Source organism: Bubalus bubalis, chromosome 7 (assembly GCF_019923935.1).
Source record: "Bubalus bubalis isolate 160015118507 breed Murrah chromosome 7, NDDB_SH_1, whole genome shotgun sequence".
In the NCBI taxonomy this organism is placed as follows: domain Eukaryota; kingdom Metazoa; phylum Chordata; class Mammalia; order Artiodactyla; family Bovidae; genus Bubalus; species Bubalus bubalis.
In genome coordinates this window covers 33,825,606-33,850,164 of record NC_059163.1, presented here as the reverse complement: position 1 = coordinate 33,850,164, position 24,559 = coordinate 33,825,606, and the positions used below count along the sequence as shown (strand labels likewise).

The 24,559-nt window shown below is 36.3% G+C and overlaps 1 protein-coding gene across 1 annotated transcript in view; it reads right to left on the bottom strand.

The window, feature by feature from the left end:
- LOC102392527 (transmembrane protease serine 11C) overlaps positions 1–24,341 on the bottom strand; it is a 68,809-nt gene extending 44,468 nt beyond the window's left edge. The window contains exons 1-3 of the mRNA XM_006079839.3: positions 24,286–24,341; positions 18,671–18,786; positions 4,765–4,883 (exon numbers count right to left, since the gene is read on the bottom strand). Coding sequence (XP_006079901.2) covers positions 4,765–4,883; positions 18,671–18,786; positions 24,286–24,341 — 291 coding nt within the window. The remainder of the gene's footprint in view (positions 1–4,764; positions 4,884–18,670; positions 18,787–24,285) is intronic.
- Between the last annotated feature and the right edge of the window lie 218 nt (positions 24,342–24,559).

The following is a 24,559-nucleotide window of genomic DNA, read 5'->3' as shown; positions in this document are numbered from 1 at the left end:
ATGACCTTTTCCTTCATTCTTTATTCATTTATTACTTCCTTTCCTTTTTCTAATTGCATTGGAATAGACTTCTAGTAGAATATTTGATTCAGTCCTTTAATTTACAATATATTATTTCCTGTAGAAATACTTAATACCTTAAATTGATTAATTAGTTATTGACTGTGACTTTCTTTCATAACCTTTGATTTCTCTGATCTCAAGGTTATTCCAAGTTTTTGTTGGAAAACTCACTTTCTTGGAGGCCAGTATTTTTATCTCCAGGGAGTTATTTGTCAGCAACTGTGATGCTGAGATTTTGCTCTTTGCAAATCTCTAGTTTTTATCTTCCAAAAACTCTTCACTCTTGGTGGCAACATTTCTGTCATTATAAGACACATTGTTTTTATTTGTTTTCTGTCATTTTAGTGAAATTTGAGGAGAGAGAGGGATAAATTCTCACTATTGTTCAGCAATTTTGCTTTGGAAGTTAGGCTAGAAACACTTTGAAGGAATAAGTAATAAAATTTGGTGAATGGTTAGATAATGGAGAAGGAGGGGTCAAAATTGACTTTAAGATATGGTGGATAGGTGAGTCTGAGAATGGGAATACCATGAATTAAAACCATGGAAAGAGACTAGACTCAAGATCAGAAATGATGCCTACTAATTTTTCCAGTAGTCATGTATGGATGTGAAAGTTGGACTGTGAAGAAAGCTGAGCGCCGAAGAATTGATGCTTTTGAACTGTGGTGTTGGAGAAGACTCTTGAGAGTCCCTTGGACTGCAAGGAGATCCAACCAGCTCATTCTAAAGGAGATCAGTCCTGGGTGTTCTTTGGAAGGAATGATGCTAAAGCTGAAACTCCAGTACTTTGGCCACCTCATGCGAAGAGTTGACTCATTGGAAAAGACTCTGATGCTGGGAGGGATTGGGGGCAGGAGGAGAAGGGGACAACAGAGGATGAGATGGCTGGATGGCATCACCGACTCGATGGACGTGAGTTTGAGTGAACTCCGGGAGATGGTGATGGACAGGGAGGCCTGGCATACTGCAATTCATGGGGTCGCAAAGAGTTGGACACGACTGAGCGACTGAACTGAACTGAACTGAAATGATCCTTTAAAATATTGCTTCAGAATGAACTCAGACACCCAGCCTTAGCGTATAATATTTGTTTAATAAGGTGTGTATAGATGGATGATGTAGAACCATCCTTCGAGCGAATAGTAACTTTAGGCTTGGGGTGTTCCAAGAAGCTGTAAGGTGGATTTATGAGAGCTTCCCCAGTAACAGTCATACAATTCCTATTTTTAAGAGGCTCAGACTCTTGGCACACCCTGTAGGAAAAGGGTTGTTAGGTATTTGACCTGAAACCAAATGCCAAGTTTCATAAACTCATTTAGTTTCTCACTAACTTATGTTAGTGGGCATTATCACCCCGTGACCCTGCAACCATGTCTGCAGACATCCTGCCCTGAGCATCTAGTATTTATTTCTTCTTTCCTTATGTTCCAATCGTACAAAAGAAAGCTAGTCCATCAGTAAGTTTTGTAAGTTTTCTTCATACCATTTGAAAATATGAATAATGTCTCTGTAATATTGGTTGCATTTTTGATAAACCTTTGATCTTCTCAGTTCCTTCATGTTAGCAATTAATGCACAATGATTTTCATTTAATGTATCAGATTAGCACTTTTCTCAATAGCTTATACTGCAGTCACCATCTACAGTGATTTTGGAGGCTCCAAAAATAAAGTCAGCCACTGTTTCCCCATCTATCTGCCATGAAGTGGTGGCACAGATGCCATGACCTTAGTTTTCTAATAAGTTTTGAGGGGCATGAAACTGAATGAACACTAACCTAATTTTTATTCTACCTGAGACATTTCTAATCTGTATTAGACGGAACAGGAATCTTGAATATTATCCTTCACTTTGTTACCTTTTAAAAATCACATACTTCTAAGCCTGATGAATTCCATAGATAATCTATCATTTGGTAGATTGCAAGAAGAGTCATAAGCATAAAGATGTATATGTTCATTCCAGGTTTAGGTTAGCTCAGCTGAATATTTGTTATTTGACAAATGCTATCGTTATATAATGATCAAAGATGCTCTCTGTTCTTGGATACTCTGGTAAGTGGTTTGATGTATAAGTTTGGCTGATCTGTTTCTTATGGATCCTCTTAGATATCTTACACATACCAGGTATCATTTTGGTCATCTATAATCCACTGTATTTATATGTGAAAACTACATGGGAGTTTCTTAAACATTTTGGAATATATGACAGGTCATATGAAAGGTGATGTAATCTGAAGTGTGCTTGAAATTTTATAATGTTCACATGCTCATTAATTATAGGGCAATACATCATAAAGAAGAAGCAGGTATTGCAGTATAACTTTAGGTAAATTAACCTCTTTGTGCCTCAGTTTCTTCATACAGAAAATGAGAATGCCAGGAGAATCAAATAAGTTAATACATAAAGTGCTTAGACCAGTACTGACAATTAGTAAAGCTAATTTTTGTTGTTAAGGTACTGCCTCACTCCTAAATTTTAGAATTTATATTCACTATAGTTGGGCATCATATCTTCTGGGGAGCTACAAAAAATAAGAAATTACAGATATTTCTTACATTTCCCACTGGAAAACCATATATCTAAAACATGAAAATGTTCTGTATGAAGGAACATTTATTCCCAGTAGTAAAAAATTAAAGACTGTCATTCATAGTAAAGCAACATCTCTCTTTATTCTTTTTCTTCTCTTCGAGTGAATCATCATAAGAATTATTTAACGGAAATCAGAAGAGAAACAGGCTGTGCACATTGTAATTGTGACTAATAGCTAAGTTTGACGAATGTTCAGAATTCCATTTGGTACATTCTATCTCCATTTGATTATCACAGGTGTTGTACTTATGGATGTTGTGTATATGGTAATACTTATAATACAAAGAACATTGGATTAAATGAAAATAGAGAGAAAGGCATGTAGAAGCAGGAATCCTGACCCATGTAAATGAAAAAAGTATGAGAAATATTTGGTGATTGTCTTAATACAGGTAGTTAGAAACTGGGAATGAGGGAGGGCTGCAAAAGAAGCCTGAAACAAGATGTCAGGACATCTTAATGTTTGACTAACCAAGATGATATAATAATACATCAGATTGATACTTTTGGAATATTCATTTGTGAAGTAAACATAGGTTAGTTTATTTGAATATCTTGATTTGAATTTATAGCATAAAAGGTGAATTTCTTAATATAGGCCTATTTGGAGTTATTTTAAAGTTATACATTAGCTTTGTTATATACTTATAACTTATTATCTATTAATGGTACTCACTTTAGCCCTTATTCTAATTCTAAGGGCTTACAGATTAATAGAACTTCTGCTAAGATTATGGCATATTTAACCTTATGTCATGCCAAGAACATTCCCATGGTATTGTATCTATGTTTGCCATCTCATTGTTAGTTGAAGAAACTGAGGTGTGGGGAGATGAAAGAACTTGTGTTAAGTCATACAGCTAATAAATGGTTAAACTTAGAAAGGAACACGGACTCTGAGTCCAAAACCTATTTATTAATCAGTGAGTTATATTGATTACTTCCATGTCATTTCCCTCTTTATCATAAAGCTAAATTAAAGCAGGAATTCTCTTTCATTTTTTATTATACTAACTCTTAGTATAATGGTAAAAGCATACCAAGACTCTTAAAGTCTTTGGATTTATTAGAAACTGGGAGATACTGAAATTCCTTAGAAAAATTACAAGCTTTTGTCAGAGAGAGTTAGGTCTGAAAATGTGTTGTCAAGAATCTGCTCAAGAAAATGGGAGATGAATGATGCCATCACTACTCTTGCACAATTTGGTTTGGTTTATAAAATTATTTGAGTTAAAATGGCATCTATGATAAAGGAAGCTAATGTTAAAGGGACAGTCAAGACTCTTCATTGGCTTTAACTTAAAATATTGGAGAAGGAAATGGCAACCCACTCCAGTGTTCTTGCCTGGAGAATCCCACGGACAGAGGAGCCTGGTGGGCTGCAGTCTATGGGGTCGCAAGAGTCGGACACGAGTGAGTGACTAAGCACAGCACAGTACAGCACACATAACAAAACATACTCTTAAATAGACATTAATGTTTACATACACTGAGGTTTAACAAGAACTTTATTTGGGGTTGTATGTTCTTTTCTACTGGAGAAGGCAATGGCACCCCACTCCAGTACTCTTGCCTGGAAAATCCCATGGACGGAGGAGCCTGGTAGGCTGTAGTCCATGGGGTCGCTAAGAGTCGGACATGACTCAATTCTTTTCTACACTAACCATTTCTCTTCCTTGAATAACTGTTTAAATTAGAAGCAGAAACAACATGGCCTTCATCAGGTATCTTGGATATAGAATAAATTTCATTCATTTAATTTTTTTTTTTCTTTAATTTTATTTTATTTTTAAACTTTACATAACTGTATTAGATTTGCCAAATATCAAAATGAATACATTAAAAACCTTCTTTGAGTGTCTATCACAAGGTAAGTGTTTCTTAGGTGTTCTCAATGTCTCTCTTACATGTTTCCTCCCACGCATGTTTTCTAACTGATTTTCTGAAAGGGTTGACTATCTTCATCTAGAAATGAGGTAGTGGCAAGAAATAATATAAAATTATAAATCATTTTCAACTTGAAAGGTGACTGCTAGGATTCAGGCATTTAAAGGAGAATAGCATTTAAAAAAAAACAATGCTAAGAAAAGAATTTCAACTTACCAAAGATACTATCTTATTATTTAGGTCCGTATATTCTTGTGAATATGGTTTTGCAAACTTGCTGTCATAGTCAATATTATTGACTTTAAAGCTGATATGATGGTAGAAATATGTCTTTCCTGAGAAGGAGAAAAAAGAAAAAACAGTTTTCATTTTGCTCATTGTGTAACTGCTTTCATTCCTAAGAAAAATCTTGTGAAATAGAATACTCCTATGAAATTTCAGGTAACTTGACATTTAAATAGTATTAGTTCCTAGTGATTGTTGAAATAACTTTGACATGCATATTAAATTATAACCTTGTCAAAGAATGTAAGTCATATTTTAGCATTCTAATAAAATTCTTCATATGAGTGAGTGACTGCAGTTAATTATTTAAAAGCTCTTTCTTATATACTCACTAATAGTAAAAAAAAAAAAAAAAGCAGAGTAAAATGAGATATCATTTTTCTTGAACTGTATTGGCAAATGTGACAAAAATAATACTACTCAAACTGGAGTGCCTATACTTAGATAAAAAGATTTTAAGCTAAAAATAGTATTGAATAATAAGAGACAAAGAAGATCATAACATAATAATATATGTAATGATAAAAGGGGTCAATTCATTAAGAAGACATAAGAATTTTAAATGCATATGTACCCAACATCAGAGCATCTATATACATTAAGTAAATACTGATAGATCTGAAGGGAGAAATAGATAATGATATAATAATAGTATGTGTGTGTGTGTCTGTGTGTTTAGTCACTTCAGTTGCATCCAACTGTTTGTGACTCTGTGGACTAGAGCCCCCCAGGTTCCTCTGTCCATGGGATTCTCCAGGCAAGAATACTGGAGTGGGTTGCCATGCCCTTCTCCAGGGGATCTTCATGACCCAGGGATCAAACCCTCTTCTCCTTCATCCTGCATTGCAGTTGGATTCTTTACCCACTGAGCCATTGGGGAAGCCCCAAAGTTACCAGAAGCAAGAAAACAACAAAATCAGAGCAGAAATAATGTGATGCAAAGATCAAGGTTTCTTGAAACTTTAAACAAGATCAAGAAAATTTAGCTAGACTGAGAAAAACAGACAGAAGAGTCAAAACCAGAAATTAAAGAGAAAACTTTGCAACTGATACTACAGAAATAAAGGATCATGAGACTACTATGAATGATTATGCACCAAAAAGTTGATTAACTTAGAAGAGATAGATAAATTTTTAGAAACATACAACCTTCCAAGACTCAATCATGAAGAAACAGAAAATCTGAATGGACCAACAACAAGTTAGGAGTTTCAACCAATAATCAGAAACCTTCCCAAAGAGAAAAACCCAGGGCTAGATTGTTTCTCCAATGAATTCTACCAAACATTTAAGGAATTAATGTTAATCCTTCTCAAAATCATCTAGAAAATAGAAGAGAAAGGAACACTTCTAAATTCATTTTGTTGTTATTTAGTTGCTACGTCATGTCTGACTTTGCAACCTCATGGATTGTAGCCTGCCAGGCTCCTCTGTTTTGCGATCTCCCAAGTAAGAATACTGGAGTTGGTTGTCATTTCCTTCTCCAGGAGATATTTCAACCCAGGAATCAAGCTGAAGTCTTCTGCATTGGCAGGTGGATTCTTTACCACTGAGCCACCAGGGAAGCTCAAACTCACTTTACAAGGCCAGTATTACCCTAATATCAAAACCAGATTAGGACACTGCAATAAAATCCCTAAGGAATATGGTACAAAAATCCTTAACAAAATGATAGCAGACTGAATGTAACTATTAATACATGTTAAAAGGATCATATGCCATAATCGAGATGTATCCCTGGAATTGAAGGATAGTTCAATATACACAAATCAATAAATTTGATATACCATATTAATAGAATGACATAAAAATCACTGATCATCTCAATTGAGGCAGAAAATGCATTTGACAAAATATAGCCTTTCACATTGTAAAAACCTAAGGGAGCAAGCCTCAGCATAATGAAGGTGATAATGACAAATCCATGGTCAGCATGATAATCAAGGACGTAAGGTTGAAAGGTCAGGAACAAGATAAGGGTACCCACTCTCACTACTTCTATTTGACATAGTTCTAGAAATCCTAGCCAGAGCAATCAGGTAAGAGAAAGAAATAAAAGGCATCCAAATTAGAAAGGAAGAAGGAAAATTGTGATTTGTACACGGATGATCTTATATACAGAAAGTCCTATAGACTCTGCCAAAAAACTGTTAGAACTAATTGAGTCAGTAAAGTTGTTGGATACAAAATCAGTTGTGTTTATATACCCTAACAATGAAACATCTGAAATAATGTATAAGCATATTGTGATAATCATTTTATAATATGTAAGTGTATAGTAGTAACCATTTTGCAATATATATCAAATCAACTTGTTATATACCTTCAACTGACATTAATGTCATATGTCAATTATATTTAGGTAAAGCTGGCAAAAGAAAGTTTCAAAGGAACATATTATTTTTGTCATTATATATTTTTATTCATAAATACTGTATGACTTCTTAATTTTCCATTAGGATATCAGGGTTGAAAATCTAGGCCATTAAGACAGTATTAGGTTTTATTTATGTGTTGAACTACTAAAAGAATTTTAAACACTAGAAAGGAATGCCATTCCCTGGGTCTGTTAATCCTGTTAGAGCTCTGAGTCCTGAATTAGAAGGCAAAGTGGTAAATTGAGTGCCACTGTTGGCATTCAAAGGAACTATCAGACTATTATATTAAAGGATTAGCTTCTGTCCTTCAAATATAACCTAGACCTTAAGCAAGAAAAATTATGGACTATGATCTAAGTATTATTTTGATTGGTTTTTCCTTCCTAGAAGAGTCACATTTTTCAAAGGTTCCAGGTCACATTCTGGGCTAGTCCTAGCCAACTATTATCCTGACCTAGCCCAGGACTATTATCCTGACCAGTTTTTCTCTCTGTGTCTTTATTTACTTTTGTTTGATTTCCAAGTGGTTTTTAAAACTGAGATATAATTGACACACATCATTATATTAGTTTCATGTGTGGTGGTAGTAGTTTAGTTGCTAAGTCATGTCCAACTCGTGACTCCATAGACTATAGCCCACCAGGCTCCTCTGTCCATGGGATTTTCCAGGCAAGAATACTGGAGTGGGTTGCCATTTCCTTCTCCAGGGAATCTTCCCAACTCAGGGCTCGAACCCAGATCTCCTGCACTGCAGGCAGATTCTTTACCAACTGAGCTACCAGAGTTTCATGTGTACAACATAATGATTCAATATATGTACATATTTAAAAATGATCACCATAATAAGTCTAGTTAACATCCTTCCAAGTGATTTTTGTGCACATTAAAGCTTGAAAAGCAGGGTTTAGATAAGTGGCTCTAAGCCCGCACTTTCAATTAAGATCATATGTGGACTTTGAAGAACTATCATTCTTTGTGTTCTCTCCCACAGATTTGTTTATTGGACTCGGTGGGAACATGAATGTTGTTTTAATTAAGAGCTCTAGATGATTCTGAGGCCAGGGTTAAGTATCTGCACTCCCGAGCATATTTATGAGGGTCGGGTTCAGCCTTTGGTCCTAGGGTAGATAACAGGGTCTGTTCTGCATGGGTTTGGTAGAGGCAGAGTGGTGCAGCCCACATTAGTCATTGTATAGCAAAATTTGGGACATCTGTGGGAAGGGAGGGTCCTCAAAGACAGAGAAGGAGAAGCTCAAAGTTTGTTCTTCATGTAGGAGTCATCTTTCCTGAATCTCTCCTGAGACAGGGACGGGTAGACATTCCTGAATTTCCAGGCCCTTCTGCCTGTGGCCATGGTGGTAGCAGGTAAGGGTCTGTGCTGAAGCCTTTAAAGGCATATTCTGAAGATGCTGCTGTGATTTCTGAAAATTATTTCCCTTGAGGAAGAAACCTAGAGGAGGAAGTGGAAGAGGACGACATAGCAGGTTCTCAGGTAAATGTCCTATTAGGGGCTATGTCCTCCTTACTTCTTGAAATGCCATGGTTTTGCAACTGAAAAATTTTACTTTTGTACCTTTGGTGTTCCTGCCTAACAAGTGTTTTTCAACATTTTATTTCCTGTGATAGTCAAGGTTAAGTCTTTATACTACTTCTCTCCTATATCCCAAATTCTTCTTTTCCTTTTCTGTTCAGATTTCTGATGGGCCTTTAGCAATTCCCATCACAAATTAATGACTTGCAACTACAGAAAATTTTCCCTTTGTGCTAGATCACTTGGGAAGTTAGTAATAGCTAAGATTCCTATGTGGGATGAAGTGGGGGCCTGGGATTATCAGTGAAGGGAAATGTAGTGTTTAGTTCCTGTATGGATGCTCCATCAGTTCTCTGTACACCAAGATTAAGAAAATGCACATCGAGAGAGGATGGCATTAATGGTCCAGAATAACATAGACTTTTCTAGAAAAGAAGAGTAATTATGAGACACAACCTCTCTAGAATTCTAAAGAAAGAATATGGGAGTTCTATGTGGCTTGACATTTGAATAAGACTGAAGTTTTTTATGACTAGATTTAGATTATGATTTGCTTATTTTTCTGCCAATAAATATCACAACAGTTATATGTCCTTCAGCAAATATTAGGCTCCTGATATCAGTTTGTCTCATCAGAGCTGATGTTATTCACTTGGTCCAAGTGCCAGATTTCTCCCCTACTCTTTGTATCTTTCCAAAACTACTGAGAAGTAATAAAAAAATGCTGTTTTTTATGTTGAATTTTCTACCTGTCTTATGATAAATAGAATTCTTTCTGTGGTCAGGACCATACATATATTGTGGGCTTATCATTTAACTGATAACAGCATTTGTGTACTTGTCCTGGAATTTTCCACCCCAGCTCTTTCTCACACATGGTGACTTATTTGCTCAAAACTGGATTCCAGTGGCCACCAATTGCTCCCATTTTGGGCTGCTATTATCTTAAAAAATGAATCACCTGAAATACTACCAGCTAGGTCCTTGGTTTCTGTTCTCAATGTTTAGGACTTGTTAAAAGTAGTTCTCTAAACTAGGATCTGGAGCGTCAAAGAAATGCTTTTTTCCAAAGACTACTAGTTAACATTAAACTTAGCCCTGAAGAAAAAGTCTAGGAAAAGTACCTCACATATTTATTAATATCATTTTGTTCTTTGCTAAGAAGCAAAAACAAAAACAAAGAATATAAATTTCAATTCAAGAAGGAATAATTTTTGCCTTGACTCTGTTTTCCCTTTCTTTTCCTGTTCCTTGAAAGTGAGATTGCTATTTTGGGATTAACAGTTTCCATTTACAGTTGGCACAGGAATACTTGAAATTTCCTGAATTACCAGTAGTGAGAAAAACATCCAGACAGATTAACATTCTCCATGCATATTCCGAAACTTCCCTGGAAGTCTCATCTGCTCATTTCCTCATCAATTACTCACAGCCTAACCTAGATAGAATTTTAACTTCCTGAGGAAGACATTATGTGCTACTTCTTGATATTCTACCTTCTCTTTTCCTATAGCAGTGTAGTTTGTGATTTTTAACTGAGGAAATTCTATCCAGAAATAAAAATCTATATTTTTCTGCCCCTGTTTATTCCATATGGGAGTGATGGAGTGCACTTAGGTTCTGACAAATGGAATGAAAGGGAAAAGGGTATGTGCAGCTCCTGAGATGTTTTCTTATTGATAGAAAACAAGCTCATCTCCTTCCTACTCTGCCTTCTGTCTGGCTGGAATGAGAACTTAACGGTCAGAACTGACACCATCACTTTAAACATTAAGATCTGGTAGTAGCATGGTAGTAGCATAGCAAGATTGAAGGAGACTGGGTCCCTGAAATCTTGAAGTGACAAACTGAACCTGAGTCACTAACCTCTAAACTTATTTGTACCTATTTGTACCTCTGAATCTTATATTATATCTGTCTCCTTCCAGATCAGTAGTTCTGACTTTGGCTGAACATTAGAACCATCTGGGGAGCTTTTAAAGTTAAAATTTCCATTTCAGACAGCATTTTTTTTTTTGTAGTTCATTTTATTTTTATTTATTTTTTTTTGCTTACAATTACACTTTTATTATTATTATTTTTACTTTACAATATTGTATTGGTTTTGCCATACATCATTTTTCAGTGGGGCTTTTGTATTAGTATTCTTTTAAAAAGCTTTCCAGGTGATTCTAAGGTACAGTCAGGGCTAAAATTTATTACTCTAGATCAGGGATGAGCAAACTATGAAATTTAGCCTGCTGCTGAGTTTTGTATGGCCTATGAGCTAAGACTCATAGACTATTTTCTTGGGCTCCAAAAGCACTGCAGATGGTGACTGCAGCCATGAAATTAAAAGGCACTTGCTCCTTGGAAGAGAAGCAATGGCAAAACTTTGCCTACGAAAGTCCCTATAGTCAAAGATATGGTTTTTACAGTAGTTATGTATGGATGTGAGAGCTACACAGTAAAAAAGGCTGAGTGCTGAAGAACTGATGCTTTCAAACCGTGGTGCTGAGAAGACTGAGATTCCCTTGGACAGCAAGAAAATCAAACCAGTCAATCAGAAAGGAAATCAACCCTGAATATTCATTGGAAGGGCTGATGGTGAAGCTGAAGCTTTAATACTTCAGCCACCTGGTGCTACGAGCTGACTCATTAGAAAAGATATTGATGCTGGGAAGGATTGAAGGCAGGTAGAGAAGTGGACGACAGAGGATGAGATGGTTGGATGGCATCACCGACTCAATGGACATGAGTTTGAGTAAACTCTGGGGGATGGTGAAGGACAGGGAAGCCTAGTGTGCTGCAGTCCATGGGGTCACAAAGAGTCAGACATGGTTGAGCAACTGAACAACAGCAAATGAGCTAAGAAGGTTTTTACATTTTTTAAAAGTTGAAAAAAGTAAAAATAATATTTTATGTCATGTGAAAATTACCTGAAATTCAAATTTCAATGTCCACGAGTAAAGCTTTATTGGAAATTAGTTATGTCCACTTATTTACATATTGGCTACAGTAGCACTACAACATTAGACTTGAGTTGTGATAGACTATTATCACCCACAGAGTGGAAATTGTATACTGTCTGACCCTTTACAGGAAAAGTGTGCTGACCCTGTACTAGAAGCTGAGCACTTTAGGAAAAGGACTAATGTGATATTCTAGAAACTCTCCTCCACTAATGGTATACTCCCTTGATAGCACCTACCCTACTCTTTTCATTAAGTACATAGTAGTCACCCAGTGGGGCTTCTCTGGTGGCTCAGTTGGTAAAGAATTTGCCTGCAATGCAGATTGCCTGCAACACTGGAGACCTAGGTTGGGAAGATTCCTTAGAGAAGGAAATGGCAACCCACTCCAATATTCGTGCCTGGGAATTCCTAGGCACAGAAGAGCCTGGTGGGCTACGTCCATGGGGTTGTAAGAGTTGGACACAACTTAGTGACTAAACCATCACCACCAGTCACCCAGTGAATGGCTTGTTGGATTGAATTTCTATCCAGTTTCAGATATATGGGCTTCCCTGGTATCTCAGATAGTAAAAAAATCTGCCTGCAATGCAGGAGACCTGAGTTCAATCTTTGGGTTGGGAAGATTCCCTGGAGAAGGAATTGGCTACCCACTCCAGTATTCTTACCTGGAGAATCCCCATGGGCAGAGGAGCCTGGTGGGCTATAGTCCATGGGTCTATAAAGTCACAAAGAGTCAGATACGACTGAGTGACTAAGACTTCAGATATAATGGGAGAAAGAAGAAGGCACTCTTTCTATCATCTCTTAAAAAGTTAACCAAATAGACAACACAACATTATCGTTGCATAGAGTTGTGAAGTAGAAAAAGGTATGTTTTTGGAGTGAATATTTGTGCTGTGCTTTGGTTTGTCCAGCTGTACTTGTTTAATTGGTCATTGGCCCAAGGGAATGAGTCCTTAATGAGAGGAGATGGGCAGTTACTTCCATGTTTGGTGTCTGGAATAGTGAACTAGAAAATCTTAAAATGGTGATGGAAGCCTTATTTAAGAGACTGCCTTTAAATGATACCAAAACATCTGGATAAAAAGTAAAAAATTGTTTAATTAGATTGAGATTTTGTTTATTTAGTGACAAACAGGTATATTCTTAAAAGGGTCTTTTGATTTAATTTTTTAGTGCATTCAAGATATTGTGGAATCAGGTAGATGGCCTAAAAGTAAAAACAAATGGTCTGTAAAAAGACAAAGAAATAAAATCTAGGACTTTGGACACTCTATCAAAGTACTTTACACAGTATTAGGATACTCTATTCCTGTTTTTACAGGTGTACTATGATTTGAGAAAACTTACATTATTAACAAAATTATTTATTATTTTCATACAAAGGTATTTAATTTTGGATCCTCTCCTTTATGGAAGTTTTTATAAGCAATTAACTTTTATAATTTCCGGGAAATAGGTATTACTATGACTAACTCCATGAGTGTATCTTAAATATATTAGAATTCATACTCATTTCTCCCATGAGTAGGTTTCTTCTGGGCCCAATGAAGTGATCTGAATTTAATTGTTTTAGAATAAACTGCAAGTGGTGATTATGTATATCATACGCATATCATATGTATATAAAGTATTAGTATCAGTTCAGTCGTCAGTCGTGTCTGACTCTCTGCGACCCTGTGAATCGCAGGACGCCAGGCCTCCCTGTCCATCACCATCTCCTGGAGTTCACTCAAACTCACATCTATCGAGTCGGTGATGCCATCCCGCCATCTCATTCTCTGTCATCCCCTTCTCCTCCTGCCCCCAATCCCTCCCAGCATCAGAGTCTTTTCCAATGAGTCAACTCTTGGCATGAGGTGGCCAAAGTACTGGAGTTTCAGCTTTAGCATCAGTCCTTCCAAAGAACACCCAGGGCTGATCTCTTTAGAATGGACTGGTTGGATCTCCTTGCAGTCCAAGGGACTCTCAAGAGTCTTCTCCAACACCACAGTTCAAAAGCATCAATTCTTCAGCACTCAGCCTTCTTCACAGTCCAACTCTCACATCCATACATGACCATGGGAAAAACCATAGCCTTGACTAGATGGACCTTTGTTGCCAAAGTAATGTCTCTGCTTTTCAACATGCTATCTAGATTGGTCATAACTTTTCTTCCAAGGAGTAAGCGTCTTTTAATTTCATGGCTGCAATCACCATCTGCAGTGATTTTGGAGCCCCCCAAAATAAAGTCTGACACTATTTCCACTGTTTCTCCATGTATTTCCCATGAAGTGATGGGACCAGATGCCATGATCTTCATTTTCTGAATGTTGAGCTTTAAGCCAACTTTTTCACTCTCCTCTTTCACTTTCATCAAGAGGCTTTTTAGTTCCTCTTCACTTTCTGCCATAAGGGTGGTGTCATATGCATATCTGAGGTTATTGATATTTCTCCCAGAAATCTTGATTCCAGCTTGTGCTTCTTCCAGCCCAGCGTTTCTCATGATGTACTCTGCATATAAGTTAAATAGGCAGGTTGACAATATACAGCCTTGACATACTCCTTTTCCTATTTGGAACCAGGCTGTTGTTCCATGTCCAGTTCTAACTGTTGCTTCCTGACCTGCATACAGGTTTCTCAAGAGGCAGGGCAGGTGGTCTGGTATGCCCATCTCTTTCAGAATTTTTCATAGTTTATTGTGATCCACACAGTGAAAGGCTTTGGCATAGTCAATAAAGCAGAAATAGATGTTTTTCTGGAACTCTCTTGCTTTTCCCCATGATCCAGAGGATGTTGGCAATTTGATCTCTGGTTCCTTTGCTTCTTCTAAAACCAGCTTGAACATCTGGAAGTTCATGGTTCATGTATTGCTGAAGCCTGGCTTGGAGAATTTTGAGCATTACTTTACTAGCGTGTGAGATGAGTGCAATTGTGCGGTAGTTTGAGCTTTCTTTGGCATTGCCTTTCTTTGGGATTGGAATGAAAACTGACCTTTTCAAGTCCTGTGGGCACTGCTGAGTTTTCCAAATTTGCTGGCATATTGAGTGTAGCACTTTCACAGCATCACCTTTCAGGATTTGAAATAGCTCAACTGGAATTCCATCACCTCCACTAGCTTTGTTCATAGTGATGCTTTCTCAGGCCCACTTGACTTCACATTCCAGGATGTCTAGCTCTAGGTGAGTGATCATAGCATCGTGATTATCTTGGTCATGAAGATCTTTCTTGTACAGTTCTTCCGTGTATTCTTGCCACTTCTTCTTACTATCTTCTGCTTCTGTTAGGTCCATACCCTTTCTGTCCTTTATCGAGCCTGTCTTTGCATGAAATGTTCCCTTGGTATCTCTAATTTTCTTGAAGAGATCTCTAGTCTTTCCAATTCTGTTGCTTTCCTCTATTTCTTTGCATTGATCGCTGAGAAAGGCTTTTTTAATCTCTTCTTGCTATTCTTTGGAACTCTGCATTCAAATACTTATATCTTTCCTTTTCTCCTTTGCTTTTGGTTTCTCTTCTTTTCACAGCTATTTGTAAGGCCTCCCCAGACAGCCATTTTGCTTTTTTGCATTTCTTTTCCATGAGGGTGGTCTTGATCCCTGTCTCCTGTACAATGTCATGAATCTCAGTCCATAGTTCATCAGGCAGTCTATCTATCAGATCTAGTCCCTTAAATCTATTTCTCACTTCCACTGTATAATCATAAGGGATTTGATTTAGGTCATACCTGAATGGTCTAGTGGTTTTCCCTACTTTCTTTAGGTTAAGTCTGAATTTGGCAATAAGGAGCTCATGATCTGAGCCACAGTCAGCTCCCAGTCTTGTTTTTGCTGACTGTATAGAGCTTCTCCATCTTTGGCTGCAAAGCATATAATCAATCTGATTTCGGTGTTGACCATCTGATGATGTCCATGTGTAGAGTCTTCTCTTGTGTTGTTGCAAGAAGGTGTTTGCTATGACCAGTGCGTTCTCTTGGCAAAATTCTATTAGCCTTTGCCCTGCTTCATTCCATATTCCAAGGCCAACTATGTGTATTATATATACATTGGGCTACTCCTGATGGCCCAGATGGTAAAGAATCTGCCTGCAGTGCAGGAGACCTGGGTTCAATCCCTGGATCAGGAAAATCCCCTGGAGCAGGAAATGACTAACCATGGCAATGTTCTTGCCTGAAGAATTCCATGGACAGAGTAGCCTGGTGAGCTACAGTCCATGGGGGTCACGAAAAGTCAGACATGACTGAGCAACTAACACTTTCACTTTCATATATACATTATATGCAACATGATGCATATATTTGTACTATATACACATGTATATAGACCAGTATTTCAAACAAGAATATTTTATAGGGTGTAACCATAAAAATTTGATTTAATTCTTTAGTATTAAAAAGTCTTACCATCACTATAAACCCAAAACAGGATCTCGATTCAGAAAGTAAGATATCCAGGTCCATTTAATAATCAAAATTTGAACTTAATTTAAAGTTGAGATAGTTTCCTTCCCAACCTCTTTACCCAGTAAGTCTGGCTATTCCTCCTTTTCCACTTAATATACAGGATTTGGACCCCCATAGGTGCCTACTTGAATGGTTGAGAATTTGGCATCTAGCTCTTGTGCTCTAGGAACTTAGTTTGTATTTACAATTAACTTCTTTCTAGTTTTTCTTTTTTTTTTCCTGAATTTTGACATTCATTTTTCTACTCATTACTGGTGATGTTTCAACTACAGTTCCTTTACACAAAAAAAAGTAGTAATTCCAGCTTGACTTTACTCATTCATTAACATTTAAGTAGCTGGAGATACTTCCTATTCTTTAACTGAAGATCTGATTACCCCTCCAGGTGGCCTCTTGAAAAGGACCTAAGGTGAGGGGGCTTTTTTCTAGGGTGGTCTATATCTGTTTCACAGGGAACATTTTATGCATTATTTGTCTCAAAGACTAGTTGTTCAAACGGCCCAAGGGTACTGTCTTCTCTTCACTCTGCTAAACAAGCACCACCACGTCTCTTGCCTTTTAGAATGTCCACATATGAGTCAGAGTCCAGTCCACTCTCTTCTTGGATCTGCAAGTCTTCTTAGGGTTGCATTGGTCTCTTTCAAAGTCCTTCTCTCAGCTTGATGTAAAGGGAAATACATCACCTATTCTTCACATATCAGGGTGGTTGTAGTTGTATGGGAAATTACAGCGCTGCTGCTGCTAAGTCGCTTCAGCCGTGTCCGACTCTGTGCGACCCCATAGATGGCAGCCCACTAGGCTCCCCTGTCCCTGGCATTCTCAAGGCAATAACACTGGAGTGGGTTGCCATTTCCTTCTCCAATGCATGAAAGTGAAAAGTGAAAGTGAAGTCGCTCAGTCGTCTCCGACTCTTAGCGACCCCATGGACTGTAGCCCACCAGGCTCCTCCATCCATGGGATTTTCCAGGCAAGAGTACTGGAGTGGGGTGCCATTGCCTTCTCCTAATTACAGCGCACCTATCTCTAAAGATAACCTATTCAAATATCCTTGCCTATCTCCAGTTTCTGGCACTTTTACACACTTGATGAAAGGCAACGTCTGTCTTGAGTGAGCACCTCTTACTCAAAGGTTTATGGGCATATACTATGACTATGACTCTTGTTTTGGCTGTGGTAGCAACTGGCATTATGACCTACCTAATGATAGTGTTCACACAATTGTGTCTGTCTCTGGAAGATGAAACAGATGGTAGTAAAACACACAGTTACTGAGGAGATGGCCTCTTTATTCCATTACACACAACTCGATTTCTCTTTATCCAAGTTCTTGTCCTCTTATAAATGGAAATGAATGTTTATTTAGCCAGAAAGCCTCTTTCTAAATGTATTAAAAAAAAAAATACTACTATGATTTACAGCAGTTGTTCCCATCCTGTAAGCCATGAATTATACAGGGTAGGGGTAAGTTGGCAGTAGAGATGATTCTGGGGAAAAAAATATATATATATGTATATACACCAGGCATTTTTTCTATACTTAATAAAAAACAATTCTTATACATATGTCATTTTCAAACATATATAGATGTAATTAAGCGGGTTAACTAAAAGCATTACTAAATTTATATTGTTTATGCCTTTTTTAATTCAAGAAGTATTTATTCTCTTGAGGGAATGTAGGAAAAAATTTCCCCTATAAAAAGTCCTCATTCTTAAAAAGGTTAGGAAAGAGGGGGTTAAAGGCAGTAACGAGAATAGAACAGAAAACTTGGCACAAAAAGCTATTTTTAAGAAAAACAACCTGGAAGTAAAGCATTAGTAACTGAGCTGTGTCCTACTCTTTGTGACCCCATGGATTGTAGCCCTCCAGGCTCCTCTGTCCATGGGGTTCTCCAGGCAAGAATACTGGAGTGGCTTGCCATGCCCTCCTCCAGGGGATCTTCCTAACCCAGGGATCGAACTTGTGTCTCCTGCTTTGCACACAGATTCTGTACCATCTGAGCCACAGGGAAAGCCCTCAGGATGACTCCACATTTTTTTCTATAGTATGCAAAATATAGGAAAATATTGTTCTGACAGTTTAAATTTTATTCCTCAATAATAGGGAAAATTCTACTTTTTAGTAAGAATTTTATGAGAAGAAAACTTAGTATAGAGAAAAAATTACAGGCCTTGGGATAAGAAACCTTAGAATCCCATGTTATAGACTTATGTTTGTTAACTCACTGACTTTCTCTTCAGAAAGTTCTATGTTCAGCAAAGGTAGGGGCTATGACTACTTGATTCAATAATACATTGAATTGAGAACATAAATCTTTACCCAGAAACCACCACATCAAATCTTTGGATGCAGAATGCCCTAAGCCAAAGTTTGCTAAAGAACAATCTCATTAAATGTTATTAACCATGAGAAATTATCTCTGTCTAGTAATCTTATAGAACTGCTTTCCTTCCCTCATTCTCAAAATTCCTAATTTTCCCAACAATGGAAACAATAATTCTGTATGATCAGAAAATCAGACATATTGAGTACTCACCATAAGTGACAAAACAAACAATGAGTCCGATGACTAGTATGGCGATGACCACCGTTAAGATACACAGGGTAATTTTTCCACACCTTGTGATTTTCATTTTTGTGTTTGAATCCATTCTTTTGAGCAGTAAGGATAGGGAAGCAAGTGTTAATATGAGCAAAATATAGGATACTCTCAGAAATAAACATGGACTTTGATGTAAAATGTAAAAGTGCACTGTTTTACGTTAATTATGGACTCAGTGGACTGCTGAGCTTGTGTGTGCATGTGTGTGTGTGTGTGTGTGTGTGTGTGTGTTTGTGTGTGTGTAAAGTCCCTCAGTCATGTCCAACTCTTTGTGACCCCATGGACTGTAGCCTGCCAGGCTCCTCTGTCCATGGGATTCTCCAGGCAAGAATACTGGAGTGGGTTGCCATTGCCTTCTCCAGGGGATCTTCCCAACCCAAGGATCGAACCCTGGTCTCCTGCATTGCAGGCAGACGCTTTATCCTCTGAGCCACCAGGGAAGCTGAGCTTGGGGAACAATATGTAAAACTAGTGAATTAATATTGACCTGCTTATTTTTCAGCACATATGAATAATGTATTACTAAAATTAAACTTACTTCATTCAGCAAATGTTTATAGATAGCCTACTAAGCATAGTTGCAGGAATAAAAATCTCTTTCCTTATGAAGATTACATTTTACTAAGGGGATATAGACAACAAATAGAGTATATTTAATAAATAAAATGCATAACTGGTAAAAAGGTAATAAGTACTGTAGGAAAAGTAGAGCTACATCAGGAATGTGAATGAGGCAGAAAGTGGTAAGAGTAATTCTTATTGGTACCAGAGTCCAGGTCATATAGGGACTGTGGGTCATTGTAATAAATTTTTTTCCCCTCTGAGTTAAGTGTGAACTTTGGAAGTCTTTGAATGGAAGACTATGATGATTTGGCCTAATTTCTTAATGAGATCCCTCTGACTGCTTTGTGGAAAGTAAATTATACATGGCAAGTGTGGAAGCAGAGTGACAAGATAAGAAATGATAATAATTGGGGCACAATATGATGTTGACTTGGACCAGAGTGCTGGAGGTGGAGAAAGTGAAAAGGATTTGAGTTGGATATATTCTGAATACAGAGTTGATAGAAGTTCCCGATGAACTGGTGGAGTGGATGGAAAAGACATGTGAAAGATTGTTCCCAGTTCTTTAGCATGAGGGCTTGAGGGAGGGAGTTGTCTACATCTGAGATGGGAAGGCTATTGCTATGGCAGGTTTTTGAGGAGATGATTATTATTTCAGTTTTATGTTTTAGATGTTCACTAGTCATCCAAGTGAAGATGCAGGTGGGATATACAAGTCTGGAGATTTGAATAGAGGTCTGGGCTGGTGATATACATTTGGCACTCCTCAACATAGAGATTAGGCTCTGGGGCCAGATGGCATTACCAAAGGAGCTAGTGTAACTAAAGAAAAAGGTCAAGAGATGATCACTGGGACACTCCTATTTTAAGAGAGCAGGGAGAAGAGGAAAACCAAGCAAAGGAGACTGAGAGGAAGCCACCAATGCCAGTAGGAGGAAAACCAAGAAAATTGATGTCCTGGGAGGCAGTAGAAATTTATCAAGGATTGTGTAGGGGATCAACTGTGTCAGATGATTGCCAATGGCTCATAAAATTGATGAGCACTGAAAATTCATCATTGGTTTACCATTATGAGGTTATTGGTGACCTTGATGCAAGAAATTTTAGGAATAGAAGGGGTATGATAGTAGCTAGAGATGGTTTGAGAGAGAATGGAAGTAGAGGAACTAGAGACAATAAGCACTGATCACACTTTCAAAGATTTTGCTGAAAAAGGGAGTAAAGAAATGGGAATATATACATGGTGAAGAAAACAGGATCAAGAAAAGTTTTATTTTGTTATGGAAAATTTAAATATATACATAAAAGTATAGAAAATAGTTTAATAAAACTCAATTTATCAATCGCATATATTTAAAAACATTTTGTAAGTTTTCATCTATTTTTCTGAAGTATTAGTAGTTACAGAAAGCAATAATTATAGAAAATAATTGCATCATGACATTAACAATGGAAAAGTAATTTAACATTTTTTCTATAAAAAATAAGGGCATTTAAAAATGACCATCATTTCTAATAAAATTCATAATAATTTTTTAATATAGTGTAATATCAAGGTCATATTCCTCAAGATATATTTTACATTTTTTTGTTGTTGAACAAAAATCAGATCAAAACCCTCACATTGCATTTGTTTATTATTTTGCTTACATCTCTTTTAATCTAGAATAACTTTCATATCCTGCTTTCCTTTTTAAATTTTTTGTGACATTGACTTATTGAAGGTACTGGGTCAGTTGTGCTGTAGAATGTTCTACCTAAGAAAATAAAACACTTCATATTTATATTTATAATGTAATATACATTTGAATTTATATTATATATTTCATATTTTATATATACCCACATGTAAAATATTCCAGGTATGCTTGTATGTGTGAAAGACATTGCTGATATATGTCATTGAAATATATACATTAAAATGACTACTAAATTTTCATTAGTTTAAAAGCATTCATATTAATTTGATTTTTAATTTGTAAATAGAGTCAAGTATCTATCAGAAATTTATTTTTTAGTTAGTTAACAGTCATTCTCTGAAAGGTAATATCCTTGGAGAAATATTTACTAGATCCCTGGTATAGATAAATGTCCAAATTTTACATCTTTTAGATATTTCCTTTTACTTAAAAAGAAAACTCACTTTGACTATTTAAATAGTGTTTGTCAAAATTATGTTTGCATCCTGCACATAAAATTGATATCTCAATATTTCTAAAGAAATGTGATAATCATGAACTCTTTTGGTCCGTAATAAAATAAAAAACCATAAGGATACCTGACTATGTAAAAGTTTAGAGGAAAACACTTTTCAGTTGGACCAATTCACTTACTAAGTTTAGAAGAGTATATGACATGGTTTTTGGAAAAGGAAAAGACTAAAGGACTTGGTAAAACCTTGGTAACTTAAATTCTGTAGATGAGTATGTTATCCTAAAGTATCCTCTTCCATACCGAAAGGTGTATGTCTGTATGTTTTCCTTAATACAGGTTACCATGGAATAAGCCTCAATGAAAATGTGATAAATGGAGTGTGAAATTTGATGTGGCAAATACTTGGAATATATTTTCTATTTATCTCAGTTGTGTTCTTAAAACTATATTGAACTATATAAAGACACTGCTTTTGTGAATCAAAAAATTTGAATATTGCCAATTTTATAATAATTCAACCTATTACATGTACATTTCATTAATTTTTACATGTACAACTTATTACATGTATGTTTCATTAATTTTTTTCTCCTTCTTTGTCTGTAAGGTGACAAACAATTGATGCTTGTAAACAAGAACTTGTTTACTAGGAAGATGGTTTGACTTTAAACTTCTCTTCAATGTAAAGTTCCTAGAATGAGAGATGCATGGCCTTTTGAAGTTGGCAGGGAATTTGCAAATCATCCATTGCTGTTTCATTATTAAAAATGTGGAAATTGTAGGACAATATTTTCTTTTAGAACCTTCTGAATCTAGGGAAGACAAGCATTCTAAGTAGGTAGAGATTTCTTCTTTGATTACTAGCAGTATATTTAGTGATAAGGTTAGAATATCGATTAAGATTCTTTCCTGATCTCCAGAAAGAAAATTAAATTATATAGGACTCTCCAACTTGGAACTCTCACTTATCTTCCAGCCAAAATCTGAGATCACTGTAGTGATCAAGACAACTATCTTGATTCACAAATGTAAAATTATGGTTAGTTAATAAAAATTTAAAGGCAAATGAACTTTATTTCTGTTATTATCTGAGTTTTCAAAGATGAAGATGGGTTTTATTGACTTGGAAAGTAGTTATCTTCTGTTTGAGTGTTTTGTTTGTATGTGTGTGTGTGTGGGTATTCCTAAATTCAAAAGACAAATTAAACCTTGTCACCATTCAGATTCTTTAAAGTATTCTCTAGAAACAATGTGAGACATATTAAATTCCACTTTCTTAAAGTCCTATTATATGAAGTGTCTGTTGCAAAATAGTGTCTGTTGGGTCTTAGGTGGGAGGTGGCATGAGGAATAGAAAAACATTTAGATTTCAACAACATGCCTATTTCTCCTGAGTTTTATTTATTCACCAAGTGTATCTTGAATCCTCATTGGAAAAGACCCTGATGATGGGAAAGATTGAGGGCAGAAGGAGAAGGGGTGACAGAAGATGAGATGGTTGAATGGCATCACTGACTCAATGGACATGAGATTGAGCAAACTCCAGGAGATAGTGAAAGACAGGGATGCCTGGTATGCTGCATTCCATGGGATCGCAAAGAGTTGGACATGACTTAGCAACTCAACAACAACAACAATTTTTAAGCCACTCAGGTGTAATAATGGTATTGAAGATGATTTACCAATTTCAGAAAGTGTGACTTAACTGGTGAGTTTTACTTAAAAATTGTTTCCTTGAAGGGATGAAATCAGGGTGTGTCTGTACATTATTTCTCATATATTGTTAATAGAGCATAAGGAACTGAGCAAGTTAACATGAACATAAAATATATTACTAGGAGCCAAGACCAAACATTTTTAGTAGACTTTTTGTTAATTAAATCATAGGGATTAACAGTCACAATTTAATGGAAAAGATTTTGGGAGTTCTCTTATCTCTTATAGTTACATTAAATATTAATGAGAATGCAATTATTAATTAAGTTACATTCTGACCTCTATTAAACTGTTCACCTAGAATCTAGATGTTGTCAAGATGTGAAAACCAGAAAACTTGTTTAAAAATCTAGATCAGGCCTAATGGACTTGTTAAGGCATGCATTTTGAAGTAACAGAAAAGACTATAATATGTGTGAGAACATTTATCTTTGTGTGCTAATCAAAACTTATCTGTCCATCTGTGTGTGCCATGGAACCAGTCAGCATATTTTTTGACTTTTGGGCCAATTGCTATCTAAGCATATGGTGTTGCTAATCAAAAAAAAAATAAAATCTCCTTCTGTTCTTGTTTCTATCTAAAATATTAAATCATACCAGTAAAAATGTATAGCAATGAAGCATTTTATATTTCAGTGATCAAAAATTAAGACTTAAACTTTTATCTATCACTTCCTATAGGTAAAATAGCATGTTATAAATATAACATTAATGTCTCTGTATCAACACACACCATTAAATATATATATATATATATATATATATATATAACTATCTTGTGATCTTTCAGTTTTCAAAGTGAAGTTATCTTAAAAAGTAAAATGTCCCAATTTTGCTTCAGCAATTTATACATACACTTGTCATGAATGTTTTAACTGTGATGAAAAAATTTCTCACACACACAAAAAAAACCAGACTCTGATGATTAGAATTTATCAATCTTAATCACTCTTGTTTTTCTTTGATTTGGAATATACTTTGTTCCTATTTCCATAAAAAGTTCATTTTTGAGAATTTAAAATACGAATGAAGCTACTTTAATGAATTTGGTCCCTTTAGAAAGTTTCTCTGAGAAGCGAGGGCAAGCCCCCCTGCTGCCCAGCCCCCAAGCCCACCTGTTCTGCAGTGGTGTCCATGCCTGCTCTCTCTGTGGAGGCTGTCCTTTTGCCATCTTCTCCCTGAGTGCTGTGCAGCTCAGTCATTCTCACCTATTTAGCTTATGAGATTCTGGCTACTATGTGTTTTATGATAATGATGTAATGATAATACTTAGTGCTCATACAACTTTGCATCTTCAAAGCACTTTCTGAGCATTTCCTAATTGTACATTAGTAAAACATGAGCTATTCCATAAATCATAAATACTCAACACAAGTAGAGGCAAAATTT